General features: G+C 42.1%; 1 protein-coding gene across 1 annotated transcript in view; it reads left to right on the top strand.

Annotated features, from left to right (window-relative positions):
- The window catches only part of WDR25 (WD repeat domain 25), a 107,522-nt gene that overhangs the window by 70,881 nt on the left and 15,416 nt on the right, over nucleotides 1–21,225 (top strand). Inside the window, exon 3 of the mRNA XM_063118057.1 lies at nucleotides 13,037–13,167. Within this exon, the coding sequence (XP_062974127.1) occupies nucleotides 13,037–13,167 (131 nt within the window). The remainder of the gene's footprint in view (nucleotides 1–13,036; nucleotides 13,168–21,225) is intronic.

The following is a 21,225-nucleotide window of genomic DNA, read 5'->3' on the forward strand; positions in this document are numbered from 1 at the left end:
GGACCTTCTGCATCCGAAGCAGGTGCTCTACCACTGAGCTACGGCCCCTCCAATAAACAAAGTACCTTTGACTTCGCATGCTTCTTAACATGGCCAGATCAAGGACATGGATGTGAGTGATACTACCTGGAATTCAGTTAGCGTTGGCTGGATCTGTCAGTATGGGAAGCTGCAGACAGTCTGGTTGGCAAGGCAAGCACTGAAGGCTAAATTCTTGGTGTTCATAGCTGACTTTGCCAATCTGAGGCCCTCGTATTGCTAGCATCTCAAGGAGGCTAATTAGACATTTTTGGCTCCTTGTGAGATCTGAATTGGGCGCTGAGGCCCAAACACCTAGTTCTGGGGAGGCCACCAGGCTGTTTGTACCAGATCTCCTCTCAACTTTTCCTTAACACCATTGCGACACTTCCATAGAGAGGGGCTGAGGGCATGTCTACACCTAAGGGTGTTGTCATGTATGCCCCTACTGCTCCAGTGTTGGGACCAGGTGACTCAGGGAGTCCATCAGAAACAGATTCTGATTCAGAAGTTGCCAAGCCAGCGGAGGAGGAAGTTCACACCAAAGAGCCTCCAGCTGCAAATGTGCCCCTCCCGGAGTCTGTCTCCTCAAGGCCAGATCCTATGCTCTCAGGAGACAGGGAGTCAACCTCTGGGGGTGAACATTCCAAAACAGTACTGGATGCTAGGAATCGCCGGAAGTTAAAATGTTCAGCGAGATCAGCACCAAAGAGACAGTTGGAGATGTTGTGCAAGAAGGTGGCGACTTGAAGCTTGGGACATTTGAAAAGCCTTTTCTTTCCTTTGAATGGTCAATTGTTTTGCTTAGTTGCATAGAGTTGCCTAGGGGGAATTTTCCCATATAGGAGCTAGTTTGTGTTACAGAAGTGTTAATTGTTTGCAATAAAGCTTTGTGAATTAGCCCAGGAAATTTCCTTGGTTTTGGCTCCTTGGGGACCCTTGAGCAGTCAGCCCACAACAGGTGTACAGGGAGGGAGGGGGGGATCATGGACATACCTGCTTTCATGATCCCCATCAGCATCTTGAATGCCACACAACGTCTAGAAGGGAAGAGGGATGTCGCAGTCGCCATTCCCTCCCCCCCAGAAGAGGAGCTAGTCGTGCGGAAACAGGTTTTAAAATAACCCACACCCAATGCCCCTGCCATCCCAGGAATGGCAAAATTGCCCCCCCCCCTGTCATGGGCACAGAACCTCCCTGCGCAGCTCCATGCCCAGCCCCACTACTCATGGGGAAGAAGGGATGACCCAGGAGTGGCGGCCACACTGCCCGAGCTCCTTGGGATGGTCCCAGGTCCGCGGAAATATCTGGAAATCCACAATCCCAGATATCCCATGGCAAGTCCCTAGTCGTCCCAGGTTGCCCCCGGGATTCCCTGTGCATCATATGGACACACAGGGATGACCTGGAGATGACCCCGGGATATAGGCATGGTGTAGACATGAGTGGAGTTGAAGGCAAGAGAGTCAGAGCAGGAAGAAAAGCCAGGAGGAAATTGCACAAAAGGCTAGCGACTGAGAAGGGTGGTTTGGTGCTGCCGCTGGCAGGAAAGAATGGACAGGTAAGAGAGCTTTGGAATCCGGAGCACTATGGGCCAAGAATTCCAGAAAGAGGACAAGAAAAATGGATGGGAGCCTAAATTTCATCCTGTCTTTAACTACCTGGTATGATATTGCATGATCCCTGAGTGTGAGACAGACGTGCCACCTCCCTAAGATGGTCTGTCAGTTGCAAAAACAGCTTTTGCTAAATATCCTTGTGCTCTTTTATTGGAGGAACTGGTGGTGCTAAAAAGCTTTTAACATATTACACCAATTTGCACAATGACTTGCAGTGTAAGACACGCTGAAATAAACATTCCCAACTTTAGATGGGTGGTGATTTGTTGTTGTTGTTGTTGTAGTTGCACATCTTTTTAAGAAAATTATTAAAAGTTATCCCTGCTCTTCCTCTGAGCAGCTTACGTATGGTTTTGAGAGGCATGGCTTTGGGCTACGCATTGCTTAGCCTCAGCTGTTGAACTTTAATCATGCGCCTGCAAACCATTAAATGGTTATAACAAAGCAGGATTCAGACATGTAGTAGTGACAATGTCCCAGGCTCCACTGCTCAGCCCCCCCCCCCCACCCATGTGACCACCTAGAGAGTGGCAGGGGAACAGTTAAGAACACAAGAAGAGCCATGCTGGATCAGACCATCTAGTCCATTCTGTTCACACAGTGGCCAACCAGCTTTTGACTGGGAATCCACTTGCAGGACACGAGAGCAACAGCACCTTTCTGCCCATGTTCCCCAGCAACTGGTGTACGTAGGCATACTGCCTCTGCTACTGGAGGCAGCACATAGCCATGAGGTCTAGTAGCTGTTCTCTATGAATTTGTATAAGCCATCCAAATTGGTAGCCATCACTACATCTTGCGGTAGCGAATTCTATAGTTTAATGATGCACGGTGTGAAGAAGTCCTTCCTTATATCTGTCCTGAATCTCCCACCAATCAACTTCATTAGATAACCTGGGTTCTAGTATTATGAGAGTCACAATGGAGCTGTGATTTATTTATTTATTTATTTAAAACATTTCTTGGCAGCCTTTCAGGGCAGAAGCCCTCCCAAGGCGGCTTACAACCATACATAAAACAGTATAAACATTAAAAGCAATAAAAGCATAGAGAGTGAAATATCAGTTAAAAGCAATAAAAGCTATAAAAACAACAATTTTTATTTATTTATTATTTTTATTTAAGGATTTTTATGCCGCCATTCAGCCAAAAAAGGCTCTCACGGCGGCTTACAAAAGTATTTCTTGACAGTCCCTGCCGGCTTACAATCTAAAAGACATGACACAAAAGGAAAGGGGATTGGGAGGGAGGAGGAGGAGGGGGAAAAGGAAAGCAAATTCAGGCACTACAATCTTAGTTGCAAATTACAAGCAAATTACTTGTAATTACTACTTACAAGCAAAGTAGCAGCAAAACAGTGTTCATTTATAAGAAGACCATAGTAAAATAAAACGTTTTTAAGGCCTTCTTAAAAGCCTGTAAGGATGGTGCTTGGCGGATTGCCGGTGGGAGTTCGTTCCACAGGTGTGGGGCCACTGCTGACTAGGCCCTCTTCCATGTGGAGATCCACCTAATTACTCTCTCTGGTGGGCAAGTGAGAAGGGCCTCTCTTTTTGATCTTAAAGTGCAGGCAGGCTGATATGGGATTTAAGTAAGTTTCAAATGCAAAGCTGCACATGCTCAGAAGTTGTTGTTGTTGTTGTTTTAAAAAAACAGGGTTGGCAAAACAGCTTTGTTGTTGGTGCTAACATATCTGGAATGTAGAAGCAGTCATAAAGCATGGAATGGCAGTTAAGGCGGGGAGAAATGGTTATCAGTATGCTTCACAACTTAAGTAATACACCTGGCTGTCTAAAAGAGCCCCTCCCCAATAACATCATCAAGTCCAGAGTTTAAATTTTTTTTGCTATGTACTGTGTTATCTGTACAGCACCATGTACATTGATGGTGCTATATAAATAAATAAATAATAATAATAATAATAAAATTGCCTAGCTGCACCACTACAGACAACCATCTGTCAGGTATGCTTTAAGGTGGATTCCTGCGTTGAGCAGGGGGTTGGACTTGATGGCCTTATAGGCCCCTTCCAACTCGACTATTCTATGATTCTATGAGGCTGCTGCAACGTTAAAGAGTTTACTAAAGTCAAAAGCTGGAGAAAGACACTGCCCACCCACCCACCCACCTTAAGAAGATGTGCGATTCATTGGAAGCAAGATTAATGACTTATTTTTGGCTCTTCTAAGCTGCTTGTGTGGCAGGACTTGGCTGGGCCATATCTTCATTGTGCTGATAATGGAAACCGTAGCACTATGCCAAAAGAGCAATTTCATTACTGTGGATTAATTTTTCAGATACTTACTTTTAGATTCTTTGCGAGTGATCATGAGCACTCTTAAAATGTCACTGAAGACTTTAGCAATTTTGCTGGGCAAAATTGAAAATGAGCCATTTTGTTTCACGTTGCTGCATTTTGATAACCGCGAAAATATAGATACAAGAGAACATATAAATTATTCATTTTCAGAGGGGAGGTTTTTTTTTAAAATCTAACCCTCTGTTTTCTCTTTGCATCACAATTTATTATTTATTTATTTATTTATTTATTTATTTATTTATTTATTACATTTATTTATTAATTACATTACATTTGGGCTCAGTCCGCCGGCTCTGTCTGTCTATCTAATCCCCTCCTATCCCTGTACTTTTCTCTGAAATATTACCTTCCGAGTCTGTGATTGATAATTTATTTATTTATGAGTATTGATAAACCAGTTAGGTCTAAAGATTTCAAAACGGTGTACACAATTCATAGAAGCATAAAAATAATGCCCGATACATAAAATCTACACAAAATGGGTAGATTACACAACACAAGGAAGGCTTGCGTAAACAGAAAGGTCTTCAATATCCACCTGCAGCTAATAAGTGTTGACACATGTCAGGGGGAAGATAATTCCACACAGTGGGCACCACTACACTAAAGGCCCTGCTCTGAATGGCTGCAGAGAGGACCTCAGAAGTATGTGACCCCACAGGAGGGCCTCACCATATGGTCTCAAGAATTGAATGGATCTATAGGGAAGAAGGCAGCCTCTCAGATAACCATCTCACAGGGTTGTTTAGAACTCTATACACTAACATCAGACTCTGAAATCTGGCCTGGTAACAAATAGGCAGTCAGTGCAATTCATTCTGAACTGAGGTGATACACTGCCAGTATTTCCACTCAGGTTCCTACTGAGAAACCTAGCCAAAACATTCTGTACTAGCTTTAGCTTCTGGATCATCTTTAAGGGCATGTGATCGTGATCCTTGGAGGAGGATCAAGTATACTTCCTTGGGCTCCTTGGAGGAATGGAGGTATTATTATTATTATTATTATTATTATTATTATTATTATTATTATTATTATTATTATTTTGCATTTCTATACTGCCCCATAGCCAAAGCTCTCTGGGTGGTTTACAAAAGGATATAAATGTAACAAGTAAGTAAATCCTCTGGACCACCGTCTCTGCCTGAAGGTTTTCCAGCTTATTTCTCTTGCTAGAAGGGACAAGATTTCTCAGGAATCTCTATTCCTTTCTGTACCATGTTCTGCACATAATTCCATAAGTATGGATTCAGAGAAGACGAACTGTGCTTGCAGTGTGATTTCCCATATCCCCACCCCGGCCCTGGTACCATGGCTGGAGTGGTTTGCAAATCAGTTTATGTGCACAAGTTCCTAAGAACATATGAAGAGCTTTGCGGGATCAGACCAACATCCTGTTTCACACAGTGGCCAGTCAGATGCTTTTGGGAAGCCCACAATCAGGGTATGACAGTAATAGCACTCTACCATTATTGTTCCGTGGGAACTTGTATTTCGAGGCATGCTGCCTCTGAACTTAGAGGTAGCAGTCGTCATGATTAATAGCCATCGATAGAGTTACCCTTCATGAATTTGACTAATTCCCTTAGGTGGCCAACTGGTGTGTGTGATGGGTTCTGGGGGCCATTTTTGTGTGCGTGCCCCGACTCTCCCACCATGGGCCACACTCTACAGGGTGCCAGAAAAACACACACACACTGGTTTGCTGCAGAAAATCAGTGGCAAACTGCTAAGGAAACCTAATGCATCATGTGAGGTTTGGCCATTTTAGGCTTCCGTAGTGGTAGCAAATCACTACAGAAGCCTAATATGGCCAAATCTCGCTTCAAAATGCCACTGCCACCACGAATTTTGGAGGCTGATGAGGGCTATAGGAGGGGGTAGTAAGGGATGCATGAAGCCCACGGGCTGCCCACCCCTGCCTTATAAGAACTACTTGACTATGACAACTGCCTCCTTCAGTTGTGCAGGATGTTATATTCCCCCTGTCCTCCTCACCATAAGAAATGGAGTCTCTAGTTTAGCAGCAAGATCGCATGAGAATTTAAGGGCAGCTAAAGCCAGGTGGGGTTGATTAATAGGTAGGAGGAAAGAATCGAGCCATCCCTGTGAGCCAGCCTCATATTGAAGGTGGAAAAGCTATGAGTGTGTGTGCCTGCTACTCAATACATTTTGGGTAGGATCAGAGGAATGTTTTTGGATGGATGGCTCCCATAGCCCCCATAACCTAGAAGGCAATAGCCTGCATCTCTGGTTGAGTATTATAGCACATATTCCAGGGGAACACCTTTTCCCCTTAGAACACTTTTGCAACCACACTTGGCACACATAGGGGTGCACAAGGGATGTGCCAGGTGTGCCCAGGGACATCCTAACGTCTCAAGCAATAAATGCTGAATTGATCGGGCCGTTGACTAGGAATCCAGAGGGAAATCCAGACACAGCAGGAACAGTCCTCTGGCTACTCCGCCGTCACGCCGAAGAACTGCTGCCTCCAAGAGCAGTTGCTCCTGGCAGCAGGAGTGAAAAGGAATCGCTCTGCTGGGAGCCTCTCTGCTGGGAGCTGCACTTCAAAGAGTCTAGGAGGAGGGCCCTCGAAGGCTAATATCGCCTCGTAAGCCTGTCCTCTGGCCATTGTCACCACAAAGACCCACCAGCAGCGGCACTCCAGTGGCCAAGCAAGCTGAATGCGGAGTAGGGCATCAGTGTCTACAGTGTTTAATAAATAAACGAATAAAACAAATGTCCTTTATGACTGAGTATTCAATAAATGTTTGACTTTAAAAAAAAATCCCTGGGTGCACGCACTAATGAAATGTGCTGCGCACAGCTATGTTGGCACGCTGTGTACAGTGCTCGTCACCACACTTCAAAAGGGATATAGTAAAACTGGAAAAGGTACTGAAAAGCACAACCAATATAATCAAGGGATTGGAGGAAGTCCCTTTTGAGGAAAAAGTATCAAAGTTTAGCGCTCTTTCTTTCGAAGCAAACAAAAAAAAGGGTGAGCAAGGGGGAACATAATACAAGTTATCATGGCGTGGGGAGAAAGTGGCTAGAGTGAAGTTTGTCTCCCTCTCGTAATACTAGAATCCAGAGACATTTGTTGCAGCTGAATGGTGGCAGATTCAGGAAAGACAACAGGAAGTACTTCTTCACGCAGCCTATAGTTAAGCGATGGAATTCGCTACATAAGATGTAGTGATGACCACTAACTTGGATGGCTTTGTAAGACGATTAGTCAAATTCATGGATAAGGCTATCAATGGTTACTAGTTATGATATTTATTTTATTTATTTATTTTATTTATAATATTTCTATATCGCTCCGCATCTAAAGATTTCAGAGCGGTGAACAACAAATAGAATAAAAGAATAAAAACAATGTATTAAAAATTACAGTTTTAAAAGAACAAAGTTCTGATAAAAATGGGGCTGGTCATTCAGGGAAAGCTTGCTGAATGACCAGCCTCCAATATCAGAGGCAGTATGCCTCTCAACACCAGTTGTTGGGGAACACGAAATTGTCCTGATCCTGGTTGGACATGGTGGGAACAGAATGCTGCACTAGCTAGGCCTTTGGTGTCCTCACCATGGGAAGGCAGATATGTGGTGTTCATGGAGTGCACTAAAACCATGATGGTTCCTAACAGCCAGGTGTACTACATGCCTGAGTAGCCCAAGAAAGAAGGAAAGCAAAAGGCAACAGTGATAGGGGGAGATATGCCCAATTAAATGCAAAATTCCAGAGGTTAGCCAGAAGAGATAAGGAATTATTTTTAAACAAGCAATGTGCGGAAGTGGAAGAAGATAACAGAATAGGAAGGACAAGAGACCTCTTCTAGAAAATTAGAAACATCGGAGGTAAATTCCAGGCAAAAATGGGTATGATCAAAAACAAAGATGGCAAGGACCTAACAGAAACAGAAGTGATCAAGAAAAGGTGGCAAGAATATACGGAAGATCTGTATAGGAAGGATAATAATATTGGGGATAGCTCAGACAGTGTGGTCAGTGAGTTAGAGCCAGACATCCTGAAGAGTGAGGTTGAATGGGCCTTAAGAAGCATTGCTAATAACAAGGCAGCAGGAGACGACGGTATCCCAGCTGAACTGTTTAAAATATTGCAAGATGATGCTGTCAAGGTGATGCATGCAATATGCCAGCAAATTTGGAAAACACAAGAATGGCCATCAGACTGGAAAAAATCAACTTATATCCCCATACCAAAAAAGGGAAACACTAAAGAATGTTCCAACTATCGTACAGTGGCACTTATTTCACATGCCAGCAAGGTAATGCTCAAGATCCTGCAAGGTAGACTCCAGCAATTCATGGAGCGAGAATTGCCAGATGTACAAGCTGGGTTTAGAAAAGGCAGAGGAACTAGAGACCAAATTGCCAATATCCGCTGGATAATGGAGAAAGCCAGGGAGTTCCAGAAAAACATCTATTTCTGATTTATTGACTATTCTAAAGCCTTTGACTGTGTGGATCATAAACTGTGGCAAGTTCTTGGTGGTATGGGGATACCAAGTCATCTTGTCTGCCTCCTGAGGAATCTGTATAACGAACAAGTAGCAACGGTAAGAACAGACCACAGAACAACGGACTGGTTTAAGATTGGGAAAGGAGTATGGCAGGGTTGCATACTCTCACCTTACCTATTCAACTTGTATGCAGAACACATCATGTGACGTGCTGGGCTTGACGAATCCAAGGCTGGAGTTAAAATCGCAGGAAGAAACATTAACAATCTCAGATATGCAGATGACACCACTTTGATGGCTGAAAGCGAGGTGGAGCTGAGGAGCCTTATGAGAACATGGTGTAGGAGTGTAGGATCTCACCGTGTTGCCCTTCTGCTGAGTCAAATCATATACTGAGCCTGCTCTACTCTGACCAGCTTTCCAGGATCTTCAGCAGTGAGGTCTTTCCTAGCTCCTGTTCTTTTAACTGGAGATACCTTATAACAAAGGTGAAAGAAGAAAGTGCAAACGCTGGGTTGCAGTTAAACCTAAAAAAAACCCAAGATTATGGCAACCAGCTTGATTGGTAACTGGCAAATAGAGGGAGAAAACGTGGATGCAGTGATAGACTTTGTATTTCTGGGCGCAAAGATTACTGCAGACGCTGACTGCAGCCAGGAAATCAGAAGACATTTACTTCTTGGGAGGAGAGCAATGACAAATCTTGATAAAATAGTTAAGAGCAGAGACACCGCACTGACAACAAAGGTCCGCATAGTTAAAGCAATGGTATTCCCCGTAGTAACCTATGGCTGCGAGAGGTGGACCATAAGGAAAGCTGAGCGAAGGAAGATAGATGCTTTTGAACTGTGGTGTTGGAGGAAAATTCTGAGAGTGCCTTGGACTGCAAGAAGATCAAACCAGTCCATACTCCAGGAAATAAAGCCAGACTGCTCACTTGAGGGAATGGTATTAAAGGCAAAACTGAAGTACTTTGTCCACATAATGAGAAGACAGGATACCCTGGAGAAGAGGCTGATGCTAGGGAAAGTGGAAGGCAAAAGGAAGAGGAGCCGACCAAGGGCAAGATGGATGGATGATATTCTGGAGGTGACAGACTTGACCTTGGGGGAGCTAGGGGTGGCAATGGCCGACAGAAAGCTCTGGCGTGGGCTGGTCCATGAAGTCACGAAGAGTCGGAAACGACTGAACGAATAAACAACAAACAACAACTAACACTTAACTTGCTTTGAACCATGCTTTTGGTATTCACAGTTAGGATGATGAAATTATGGGCTTTGAAGACTCTTAAGACTAGGGGTCTCCAACATGGTGTCCATGGGTACCACTGTGCCTATGGACACCTCTCTTGGCACACACCAGGCTCACCAGATTTTTATTTTATAAAGATTTTTTTTTTCAATCAATCAATTTTTAACTGGGAGGCTGGCATGCTGCGAAGTGAAGTGCTGCCCTTCAGGTTCCATCTGTATTTGAGTTCAAAACAATAGTTTTGTGTTTTGGAGCACGGACCCTACCTCTGCCTTGTACTTAGGTTCTTTTACAAGTTACTTTTCTATTAGTCTCACCAGTTTGCCTTCTGGGAAATGAGTATTTTGTGATCCACCATGATTTATGAATGGGCAAACCCCTCCTCATATCAGCCATTTTGTGAGAGCGCCCATGACAATCCCTTAACACTCCAAATGTGCCGACTGATCCAAAAGGTTTAGGGATCCCTGCTCTGGGATTAGAGGAAAGACTAATCAGTTTTAGTAGAAAGCTGGGGGATTGGTGGTTATTCTAAGATATAATTACTTTAGAATAAAAAAAGTCTAATCTTGTGGATGTTTCCTTAACTAGTTCTTTTGGCATATTAAGAAATGAAGGGGAGGGGAATTATGTCGGATGCATTAACTGAAGACGCCATAAATTAGGAAATGCTCCCCAGCCCAGCCCCCTGGCATAGATTTATAGAGAAACAAGGGTTTCTTATCCACATTACAAAGTCATAATGCATATTATTCATCAGAATATAAAAGGCAATGAAAATTTTGAAAATGCATTTGGTTTCACACCTTGAAGTGAACTGTTTATTAACATCATTACCTTGATAACTATAGCAGCAACGAGCAGAAGATAAAATTCAAATCCCTGTAGCTGAATTTCCTGTGGCATTAATTTACGGCTCTAGAAGGGTTGTTTACAAAGACGATTGGTATTAAGCCACAGGATTCTGTGAAGATTACCACATACAATTAAATTTAGAAAAGAGTGTATCCATGGGAACAGCCAGTGCCTTTCTTGAGAGGATATGCAAATCCTTATTTGCTTTAAGAGTAAAATTCACTGACCCTCCTCCACCGTATCCCAAGTCAGCAAGAAAATGGGTTTTAATCCGTGGACGTTTGCTAACAAATCTGATGCATGTCTTATCATTTTCTGAAAGCCCTAACAGTTGGAGCAAAGAAGACCAGTGGTTTCATTTTAATGAGACAGCTTCTGACTCTTGTGGGAGACCGCTGAAATCTACTCCAGTGGTGTGCATTATGGCCATTTGCATAATACACCTAACTTAATCCTCTCAAATTTACAACACCCACCTGAACTGCCTTAACACAATGGCTGGCAGCCTTAGCTATTGCCCATTTTGCACTGCTGCTGTTCCGTTTGTGTGGGTTCTGGTTGAAAGACAAGGGAAACTTCTTTGGAATAGCCTTCCCCAATTTGCGCCCCCCCCCCCAATATGTTACACTGCAACTTCCATAACTCCCAGACATCGGGAGGGTGCCGGGTTGGGGAAGCCTGTCTTCGAATACATCACAGCTGATAATTGGTTGCCCCCATGTCAAACATTTTAATTTAATTTATATATGTTGTGTGTTGCCTGTCGGCCCAAATAAGACCCCCAGGGAAACTTATGACTAAATTTAAGACAGTTCGAAAACCGAAATTAAAAACAATTTAAAAACTTTAAAGCAAGGAAGGAAACAATCCTGTGGTCCCTGGGCGAGTGTCCCAGGGACCGTAGAATAGTTTGGATTCCCTTCTCCGAGGTTGGATACTGTGCTCCAACCTCGGAAGGGGGAGTCGGAGCCCTCGCAATCAACGTGGCAAGAGCAGCCAACCAGCTGCCTCTCCCAGGTTGGAAAACTGACCTCAGAGAGGGGGCAAAGGGAGCGTTCCAGTGGGCGGGGCAAGGGAGGGGAATTGAGAAGTCAGGATACATTTTATCCTGAGGCTCCACTCTAGCTTCCTTCCCTTCCCTTCCCTTCCGAAGTGTCCTTGCTAGATGAAAAGCCCTTCTAGTGAAAAATCAAAGATTGGAGGGCAGGGATGCAAAGAGCGTCTCCGCCGCTCCTTCCACCCTGACAACTTCAGCCTGGCAGAGCATAGAAATCTTGGAAGCCTCCGGATTTGGGGGCTTTTGAGCAGCGAGGGCGCACTTTAAAACATCAACCACAGCAGAATTAAGAGCAGGAGAGAAATTTGAAAACAGAGCACTTCGTGAATACATTAAAAAATACTACAAAGCCATGTGGAACAAAAAAAGTTTCAACAGCCCACCTAAAACTAAACAAAGAAGAGCCAATCTAATGTCCCTTGAGAGAGAGTTCCACAGGTGTGGTGCCATTACAGAGAAGGTCCTTTCCTATATTCCCACTATCTAGCTTCTCTAGAAAATCTTAAAGTGTGGCAGGTTCAGATGGGAGGAAGCGGCTGTTCAGATGTCCTGGTCATTTAGGGCTTTATAGGTAAGCATCAGCATCTTGTGCCCAGAAATAGATTGGTAGTCAGTGCAGTTGATGTAAGACTGGTGTAATATGGTCAATAAAATGCTCACCAGAAAATAATCCGGCATATTGCTTCCAAACACTATTGCAATCATGATTAAGGCATAGATTACTATGGCCAGATGTGTCTTCTGCAGGAAGTTTACTTTGCAATCCTCCTCTGCAATCACTTTTGAAGTGGGGCATTTTAATAAACTAACCGCAATTATTTCCTTTAAGAACAAAACAAGAATTGTGAATATTTTAATCCAATGTTTAGTCTTGGAATATTTCAGGTTGTCTTTGTTTCGTTTGTTTTTAAGCTCTTAGTATCCTTCAATCCAAAGAACAGTTTACAAGAGAGAGATTAAAAGAAAAATCATAAACAATAAAACCAATAAGCCTTTAGAACAGTAACCCAGTCTTGTAAATAAGCCCAGTAATTTTACCAGCTTGCTAAACATTACTAGTCTACTTGGGGGCTGGCAGAAGAGAAATGGAGAGATCTTTGGGAAAGGGACCTGCCTTATATGATTTTATTTATTTATTTATTTATTTATTTTGGTGGAAAGGCTGGATAACCATTTCATAAAAAATAAAAGGCAATAATATTTACTAGTACTATAGCAACATCTATATTCCAATGGGCAGCATTCTCTGAATTTTACTCATGTAGAGAGAAGTCAAGGTAATCTGATGTTCGCCATATCATTCCCATGTTGGTTTTGGTACCTTACGTTTTTGTTGGTCTTTCAGTATAGAAATAATGCTTGTGAAGCTGTAAATCCTTTCCTCCAAAGAAGTAACACTACTTCTTCTCTTCTGTCACTATTTTAGGAGCACAGATCTTTAGCAGTAGGAGTGAATTTCGGATCAGCACCCTGAAGTTTCACCCTCTTGATGCAAACATTTTTATTTGTGGAGGGTTCAGTCCAGAAGTTAAAGCCTGGGATATAAGGTCTTCCAAGGTAAACATAAAATTGAAACAAAAATTACTTGTACTTGCTTGAAAAGCATCCCAGGGAGGGAGAATGCATGTGAGTAGGTAATGATGCTGTTTTGGAGAGGATAATTGGCATTCTGTGTTGAAGCAGCATGGAAACATGATTTTGTCAATCATTCTTGCCCTGACTTATAAAAAGTAAACACTCAGCTAGAATCCTTGATGTATTCTCTCTCTAAAGCAAAAAGGTAATAAAAAAGGAAAGATTGTGAACACATTTGAAATAGTTTATGTTGCATTTAATTCTTAGTGTTATTCAGCTGCTGGATACAGTCTAGGTGTTGTCATAAGCTGTTAAAAGAATTCATTTTCACCTGTAGAGATTGGTTTGTAAGTAAGAAATGTTCTGCCACAATAATCAATGGTGTTTTTCTGTTTGCTTGTATGGACCTTTCCCATCTTATAAGTTCCTAATAACGTTCGGGTCTGGATCTAACACCAGACAGTTTTGTATTGAACTACACCTCTGTTTACCTGGAAGTAAGCCTCACTGAACCAGTGGGAGTTTCTTCTAAGTAACCATGCACGGTATTGTGTTTTTGGGATACTGCTGAAAGAGAAGAGGCTAATTAATGGTTAATTTCATAATGTTTTGTAAGATGAAGGTTGGGAATCTTGTGGTCCTCCAGATGTTTTGAGCCTAGAATTCCCACAACCCCCCACCATTGGCTATGCTGGTTAGGGCTACTGGGACTTGTAGGCCCAAACATCTGGAGGGCTATAGGTTGCCTACCCCTGCTTTAAGATATGTGATAAAGGTAAGAGAGTGCCATTTGTAAAAATTAAAAGTTAGTAGCAAATGTGGTGCAAGGTAGTGATCATTTCCTGAGAGAGCAGACGAGGACTGAGAGTTTGTTGCAATAGACAACAAATTCAGATAAGATGAATTTAAGATATTTTAATAACTGAAATTCTGGCTCTTTTATTCTGATAGACAGAGACTGGGTTTGGACGACACGATAACCAACAATGGGCTAAATAGTTAATGGTGGTTTAAATAGTCAATGGTTGGTTATTGTGTCATATATCTAACCCTAACCCTAACCAACGCTATGCAGAGTTGATTATTTGAAAAACCATTGGGTTATTATGTTGTGTTTTGGGCACTGTTGACTATTTCGTCACACACAGTTGGTTAATTTTGGTGACTACAGAGTCCCCTCGTAAGAGAGACCAAAGCGGTGGCTGCCACTCTAGTCTAGCTGGCTGAATTTGCTATGGCTGATGGGATACCAGCAGGAGGACTGAGGAGGGGGGAGAGGGCAGGGGATGTGTCAGTCAAACACACCGTTGACTAATAGTCAACTAGACACTGGCCTTAATCCATACCACGGTTGAATATAATCATGTTGTATAGGGAGTACCCCCTTGATAATCAATCATGGAGTTGACTATTAACTCAGTACATACCATATTTCTTCGATTCTAAGACGCCATCGATTCTAAGACGCAGTCCATTTTTAGAGCTGTTTATTTAGGGGAAAAAGTGCGTCTTAGAATCGAAGAAATACGGTAACATATATTCACAGATATAATGTAAATAAGGTTTGTTCTTATTATATTTTGTTTTTTCCAGCATTGTAAGTTGATATTGACAGAATTTTGCAATATATTTCCCGTTTTTGCTGCTCAAGCTTCATCGGAATAAACGTCATATCAGGTAAACCGTCAATTATGGAATATTCAACATCCTCAAAGACTTTAACACGGGGGAGAAAACCCCTCCAATTGAAGGCGGCATGTCCACAAACCACCTTCAATTGGAGGGTTTTTCTCCCCCTTGATAAAGTCTTTGAGGATGTTGAATATTCCATAATTGACAGTTTAACCTGATATGGCATTTATTCCGATGAAGCTTGAGCAGCGAAAACGGGAAATATATTGCAAAATCCTATCAATATCAACTTACAACGCTGGAAAGAACAAAATATAATAAGAACAAACCTTATTTACATTATATCTGTGAATGTATGTTAACTATTAACTCACCATTGACTACTGTGTTGTCTGAATGCAGACTAATAAAAAAGAAAGTACATGTCTGTTTTCTGTATGCATTCTGAAGCTTCTGACATTTCCATTAAGGGGGGGCTATAAATGTAATAATAAATAAAAATAAATAAAATCTACAATGTTGCCTCTATTGGACTTGCTGTATACATTCGCCTTGGAAATTTCAAAACCTGTTTTGTATGACTTCAGAGCTTGTCTGTATTATCAGTTTTTTTATATCCTATTTGACTTTAAACCCTTTTTGTTCCAAGCTTTCTCTTTCTGAAGTTTTGTGGTATTTTCATTTCAGTCCCTTTTCATCAAACCATCTATGTTAGTCTTATCTACCATTTGCACTGAGACCCATTTAAAGTTTGAGCCAAACTAGATGTGATGTCAGCAGATCTATATGTTTAAATATGAATTTGTCACAGTGATGTGGAAAGAGTGGGGCGCGGGTCAGTTTTGAACAGCAAAATGGGCATCTGAATGGAGAGTGCAGAATTTGCCCTGATTTTTCTTTACCTAGTAAAGAGCAGTACTACCAGAACAGCAACCCACAATCCCTCTTTATCTTTTCTCCCAGCCAATCACCCTGGGAGAAAAATGGTGATAGGAAAGGAAGAAGGCAGCGAGGAAAGCTGGGAATGGGGCAGATTCTGTACTCATCACTCATGGGCCCCTTTACTAGTAAAACTGATCCTCACTCACCTTCATTCTATATGGCTGGGGCAAATCTGTCTTCAAACACATGGATGTCAAGGTGTTGTATACAGTTTAGCCCTTAAAGACTCAAAATACCATGATGCTATGCAACACAGAGAAAATATCCATATTCATTATGAATGTACAATATTATTAAGTCATTTGTATCCCACCCTATATCACAAGGATCTCAGGGCAGTGTACAGATAAAATCATACAACCAATATAAAACAATAAATATACACCGCTAAAAGCAAATTAAACCATTAATAAACTAAAATCTGTACAGAATTTAAAAACAGTAAAACCAATTAAAACAATCAAAATTATGCACAGGCTTGGTGAATTTAGACATCAAAGGCTTTGTTAAAAAGCCATGTCTTAACTTGGCACTGGAATAAAGTCAGGGTTGGCGCCAGTTGAGCCTCCATGGGGAGTTCATTCCATAGCCAGGGTTCCACAACAGAGAAAGCTCTCTCCCATGTCCCACCATAGCATGTGTCTCGTGTTGGTGGGATGCGGAGGAGGTAAGCTACCTGAAAAGGGGCTTTAATGTCATAGTATGTTCATGCACTGTGATAATCCTGTTCTGTGTCAGAAGACTGATTTAGAATTAGCTCAAAATCCTAAGGAAATTCTGAGGCTACCTTCCAAGCCTAGGTTTCTCTTGTGAAGCACAGTCCCAAGTTATTCAGGAGCTGAAATTAAGTAAAACTCCCAAGCTTTGTTCAAAACTCATATCGTGGGCGAATCCCTAAAAATAATTACAGTGCTAATGAATGTAGATTTAGGACAGATAAAAGAAAGTACTTCTCCACGCAGCGCATAGTTAAACTATGGGATTCACTTCCACAAGATGTCATGATGACCACCAGTTTGGATGGCTTTAAAGAGGGGTTGGATAAATTCCTGGAGGAGAAGGTAATCAATGGCTACTAGTCCTGATAGCTATATGCTACCTCCAGTATCTGAGGCAGTATGCCTATATACATTAGTTGCTGTGGAACATGGGCAGGAGGGTGTTGTTACACTTGTGGGTTTCCCATGGGCAGAAGAGTCTTACTTGTGGGTTTCCCGTGGGCAGCTGGTTGGCCACTGTGTGAGCAGAATGCTGGACTAGAAGGATCTTGGTCTGAGCCAGGAGGACTCTTCTTGTGTTTTTATGTTCCTTTTGGTGACAATAGCAACAAAAAATAACATGCATCAAAACAGGCCCAAAACGCAGTGAGATTTTTAATTGAAATATCAACTGCCCAACGCATTGCGGTGGAAATCTTCCCCAGGGACACATACACATTATTTCATATAATACTCCAGCACAGCCTTTGCCAATCTTGGGATGTTTTGGCTGTCAACTCCCATCACTCTCAGCCAACTTGGTCAAGGATCATGAATGCTGGGTTTTGCAGTCCAAAACATCTAGGGGACACTGGGTTAGAGAGGGCTGCTCTGGCAGGTTGAGATTTGCCAGACTATTCCAATGAAATAAGGTTTGCATGTTTCTCTGAGGAAGTTCTTCACTGAAACTCATCAGATAGTTGACATTTATATTAAAATCTCTCACATAATTTCTCAACATTTTGTGGCTTGCCTCTCTCTCTTTTTTATGAACGTGTGTGTGTGTGTGTGTGTGTGTGTTTGTATTTCTTTCAAGCATTGAGCTACCAGCCTCCATTGCAGGCTAACATCACTTTTTATAAAAGTTGTGAGAATGTTCTTCATAAAACATCTTGCTACCTTTTAACACCAGTTTCCCTTTGTTGGAACAGTGTGTTTGGCTAGTCATAAACCACCAGGCCTGAAATCCTGCAGCTGTATAGCTATGGCCATTCAGTACAGACCTAGTTTCAGATTTATTTATTTACTTTCCATCTTTATTTGGAGATGCTTTGTGCACAATGGTAAATATATGTTGCTACTTCCTTCTTCCATTCTCGTATCCTTAAGGTCATGTTTATGATGGAGACAAACACATGCTCTGCTTAGTGTTTCATAATTTGACCGTCGTAATATGTTCAACTTAGCCTTAACTTGAAAAGAGCTGGCCGGGGTTTCCTTGCCGTTGTGATGCATGCAAACAACCTATCTGTGTAATATATGTATTTAAAATAGTGCTTTCTTCTCAGTTCTTCTTGCTTGAATACTTCTCATTGTATTTTCCCTCCTATATACATGCTGAAGTTATGCTCCCATTTTGCCTTGAAGTACACTTTTAAGTCTTTCCACTTGTCATTCAGCTCAGAAGAGCAACTGATGATTGTGTGGGTGATTCAGACCCTCTCTTTCTTTATTCCCTGTGTTATGTATGCATTGAAACTCTTTACCAAGTCTTGGCGTTAATTTGTGGCAAAATGTAATCAACTATAGCTGCATGTTTGTTATGATTATTTGTTGCTGGCTTATGATACTGGCTTGTTTGGGAGCAACAAACCAGGATCCTGAGTTCAAGCATCAAGAGAAGCTATGCCTTCCTAGTTTAGTTTTACCCACTAATCCAGAGTGAGGAGCAAAATGGGAGTGAAAGGACTGAATGCACCAGTATGCTTTTCATTCACAATAAGCCATGGTAAGCCATGAATCCTGGCTTACCGTTATGTGCAAATGGAGCTACTGACTTGGTAAACATGACTGGGCTGTACCATTTCAGACTGGAGTTGGGGGCTCACATTATTAAATGCTCCTCTGTTTCTTCCACATAGAAAACAAGTGTATCATGGCAAACACAAGGCTAGAACCCTTCTCCTTGACATCTAGTCTTCAATGCAGGAGGGATTTTCTGATGGAGGAGCATTGTGCTATGAAATTCCATCTACAGTCTGAAGTGGTATAACCTAGGCACAGGTTTGTCACTTCACTGAAAGCTACTTTTGTTGAGCAGCTACTGAGGACAGTTAGAAGACCTTGTGTGATGTCATCAGGCTGTGCAGGCCTCAAGTGCAATGTGGCAGCAGGCACTTGAGGCTTGCAGATGCAAATGGTTGACTGAACCACTTCACAGGGTATAGCTTTCCCTATAATGCTATTTCAGAAAGTCAATATGATGGAGCCTTTAAGGAAGTGACAGTGCTTTTCTCAAACGTGATCCTGGGGAATGCTCCTTTAGTATGTACCTGGTCTTCTGCCATAAGGTAAACAGGTAGAATGTCAAGTCCACAATGTGAAGAATGGATGGAATGGATTGACATGAATTTCATATGGAAATTTAAATAGTTTTATGCCCTCTCCCTTTGTCTTTCATTTTGCCTATGATAAACCATATTTTAAAGTGAATTCTGGTTTCTGAAGCATCCCCAAGTTTGTTACCATGCCAACTCAATAGAGCAAATTACAGTGATTAGAAGATGCCTTGGGAGTTCTTTTTTACACCTTGATATAAATCCATTTACTGAAGTCCCAGTAAATGGATGTATGGGAAATACATAGTAAATTGGGTTACATTGTCAGATATGTAACCCTACTGAAGTCCCAGTAAATGGATGCATATGAAATGCTTAATAAATTGTGTTTTCTCTCAGATTTGTCATTGATGAAAGAGATTAGCCATTATCAAAGGCAATTTAGAGATCATCTGCTTTATAAGAAATAGTGGCAGATAAAGTTTCACTGCAAATCTTCTGATTACTTATCTTTATGTTTTTATTGCCCCATTTAAAAGGTACAAAACAGGATATCATGATCAAGTTGCTTCTCAGAGGCTGGAAGCGCTTTCACAAAACAAGAGAGCAAGGATCATTTTCGTTTGTCAGAGTGGACTTGCAGCTGAGAAGTACATTAAATCTTCTTTGATTTGTAGAAGATACCTGGTAGCATATAAACAAGTCTGCAGCTGCAACGACACTTGGAACAATTATAGCCTTCAATGGATCCAAATTTCTTGCTTTTCAAAAAGATGAGCTGTACGGACCTGGCAGGCTTGGGTTGTAGGCCTGGCTACTAGAACATTTTTACATACACTATTGAAATCCTGGTGCTGATTAACATACCTTATGCAATATTGACAATGTACATGGCACCTTACAGAATGACATAAGTCAGGGTGGACAGAGTTTAGTCTTGGGGGATTAATCTTGGTTGGATTTTTTAATTATTATTAGAGCCCTGAGGTCCAGCAAGAACCAGGTGCAAAACTGTGGCTTAGAAAAGCAAGTGCAGATTTGGAGAACTTGGTGCCTCTTTTGAGCACATGCTCAGCACAGGAGTTTGCTTTTCAGCAGCAGAGCTGAAAGCCGTGCACAAATCCTTCCATGCACAACAAAGTGATTGGCCAGGTTTGGTTGCCTGGCCAGAGCAGCTGTCTGTGGAGGTTCCTCCTCCATGACAGAATCAAGGAGAGGAGGGTGGGAGAGCATGGGCGCATTGACAGTGGGGACTTGCTAGTCGGGAGTACGCAGTTACCCTGAGAGAGAGAGAGAGAGAGAGAGAGAGAGACGGTGGTGGATTGAGCTAATTCTGTTGGTTACATCACGTTTAGACTATTGCAATGTGCCCTGTGTGGGAGCAGCCCTGAAGAATGTTCTGGAGTTTTACTGGTGCCAAATGCAGCAGCTAGGCTGCTAACCAGTGCATGGTACTGGGACCATATCACTTCTGCCCTGAAAGACCTGCACAGGTGCCATTCAAACTGCTGGTCTTAACCTTAAAAACCCAAACAGCAGAGGACCAGGTTATCTAAGGAACTGCCTGTCTTGTGATAAATCTGCCTGAGTACTAAGTCTGCAGGAGAGGCCCTTTTGAGCTCACCATTCCTTGCAGAGGCCTTTTAGTTGGGGATGCCAGAAAGGACTTTTTCCTGTGTCAATCCCAAACTGTGGAATGAGCTCCTTCAAGAATGACAAATGGCCCACTCTCTGGACCTTTAGAAAGCATGTAAAGATGCATCTTTTAAATTTAGGCTTTTAAAATGTGTAGGTTTTTTTTTAATGTTTCCATATTTTGACTGGTTTTAGTGCTTGTTTTTGTTGTTGCAGAGTTTAATAATTTAAAGTGGTTGTACATCATCTTGATGGCTTTTGGCAGATAAGGCAAAATATGCATGTTAATGATATGTGTGTGTATTTATGTATGTGTGTGTGTGTGTGTGTGTGTGTATTAAAGTGTTTCCTTGAACACATGATTGTTTAAACAAGTTAGGGGGATGTGCATGGTGGCCCCACTTACTATACCCCTATGTCTGCCACCCACAATCTTTGTCTCCGACCTTGTCACATTGAGCAGGGAGATCTAAAGGAGCATTCTGTTTGTGTTTGCTTGACCATGTATAGAACTCTCTATACACAGGGAAAGGGGCTCATAGAAACATAGAATCATAGAACAGTAGAGTTGGAAG

This window comes from Elgaria multicarinata, chromosome 2, assembly GCF_023053635.1.
Source record: "Elgaria multicarinata webbii isolate HBS135686 ecotype San Diego chromosome 2, rElgMul1.1.pri, whole genome shotgun sequence".
NCBI lineage: Eukaryota > Metazoa > Chordata > Lepidosauria > Squamata > Anguidae > Elgaria > Elgaria multicarinata.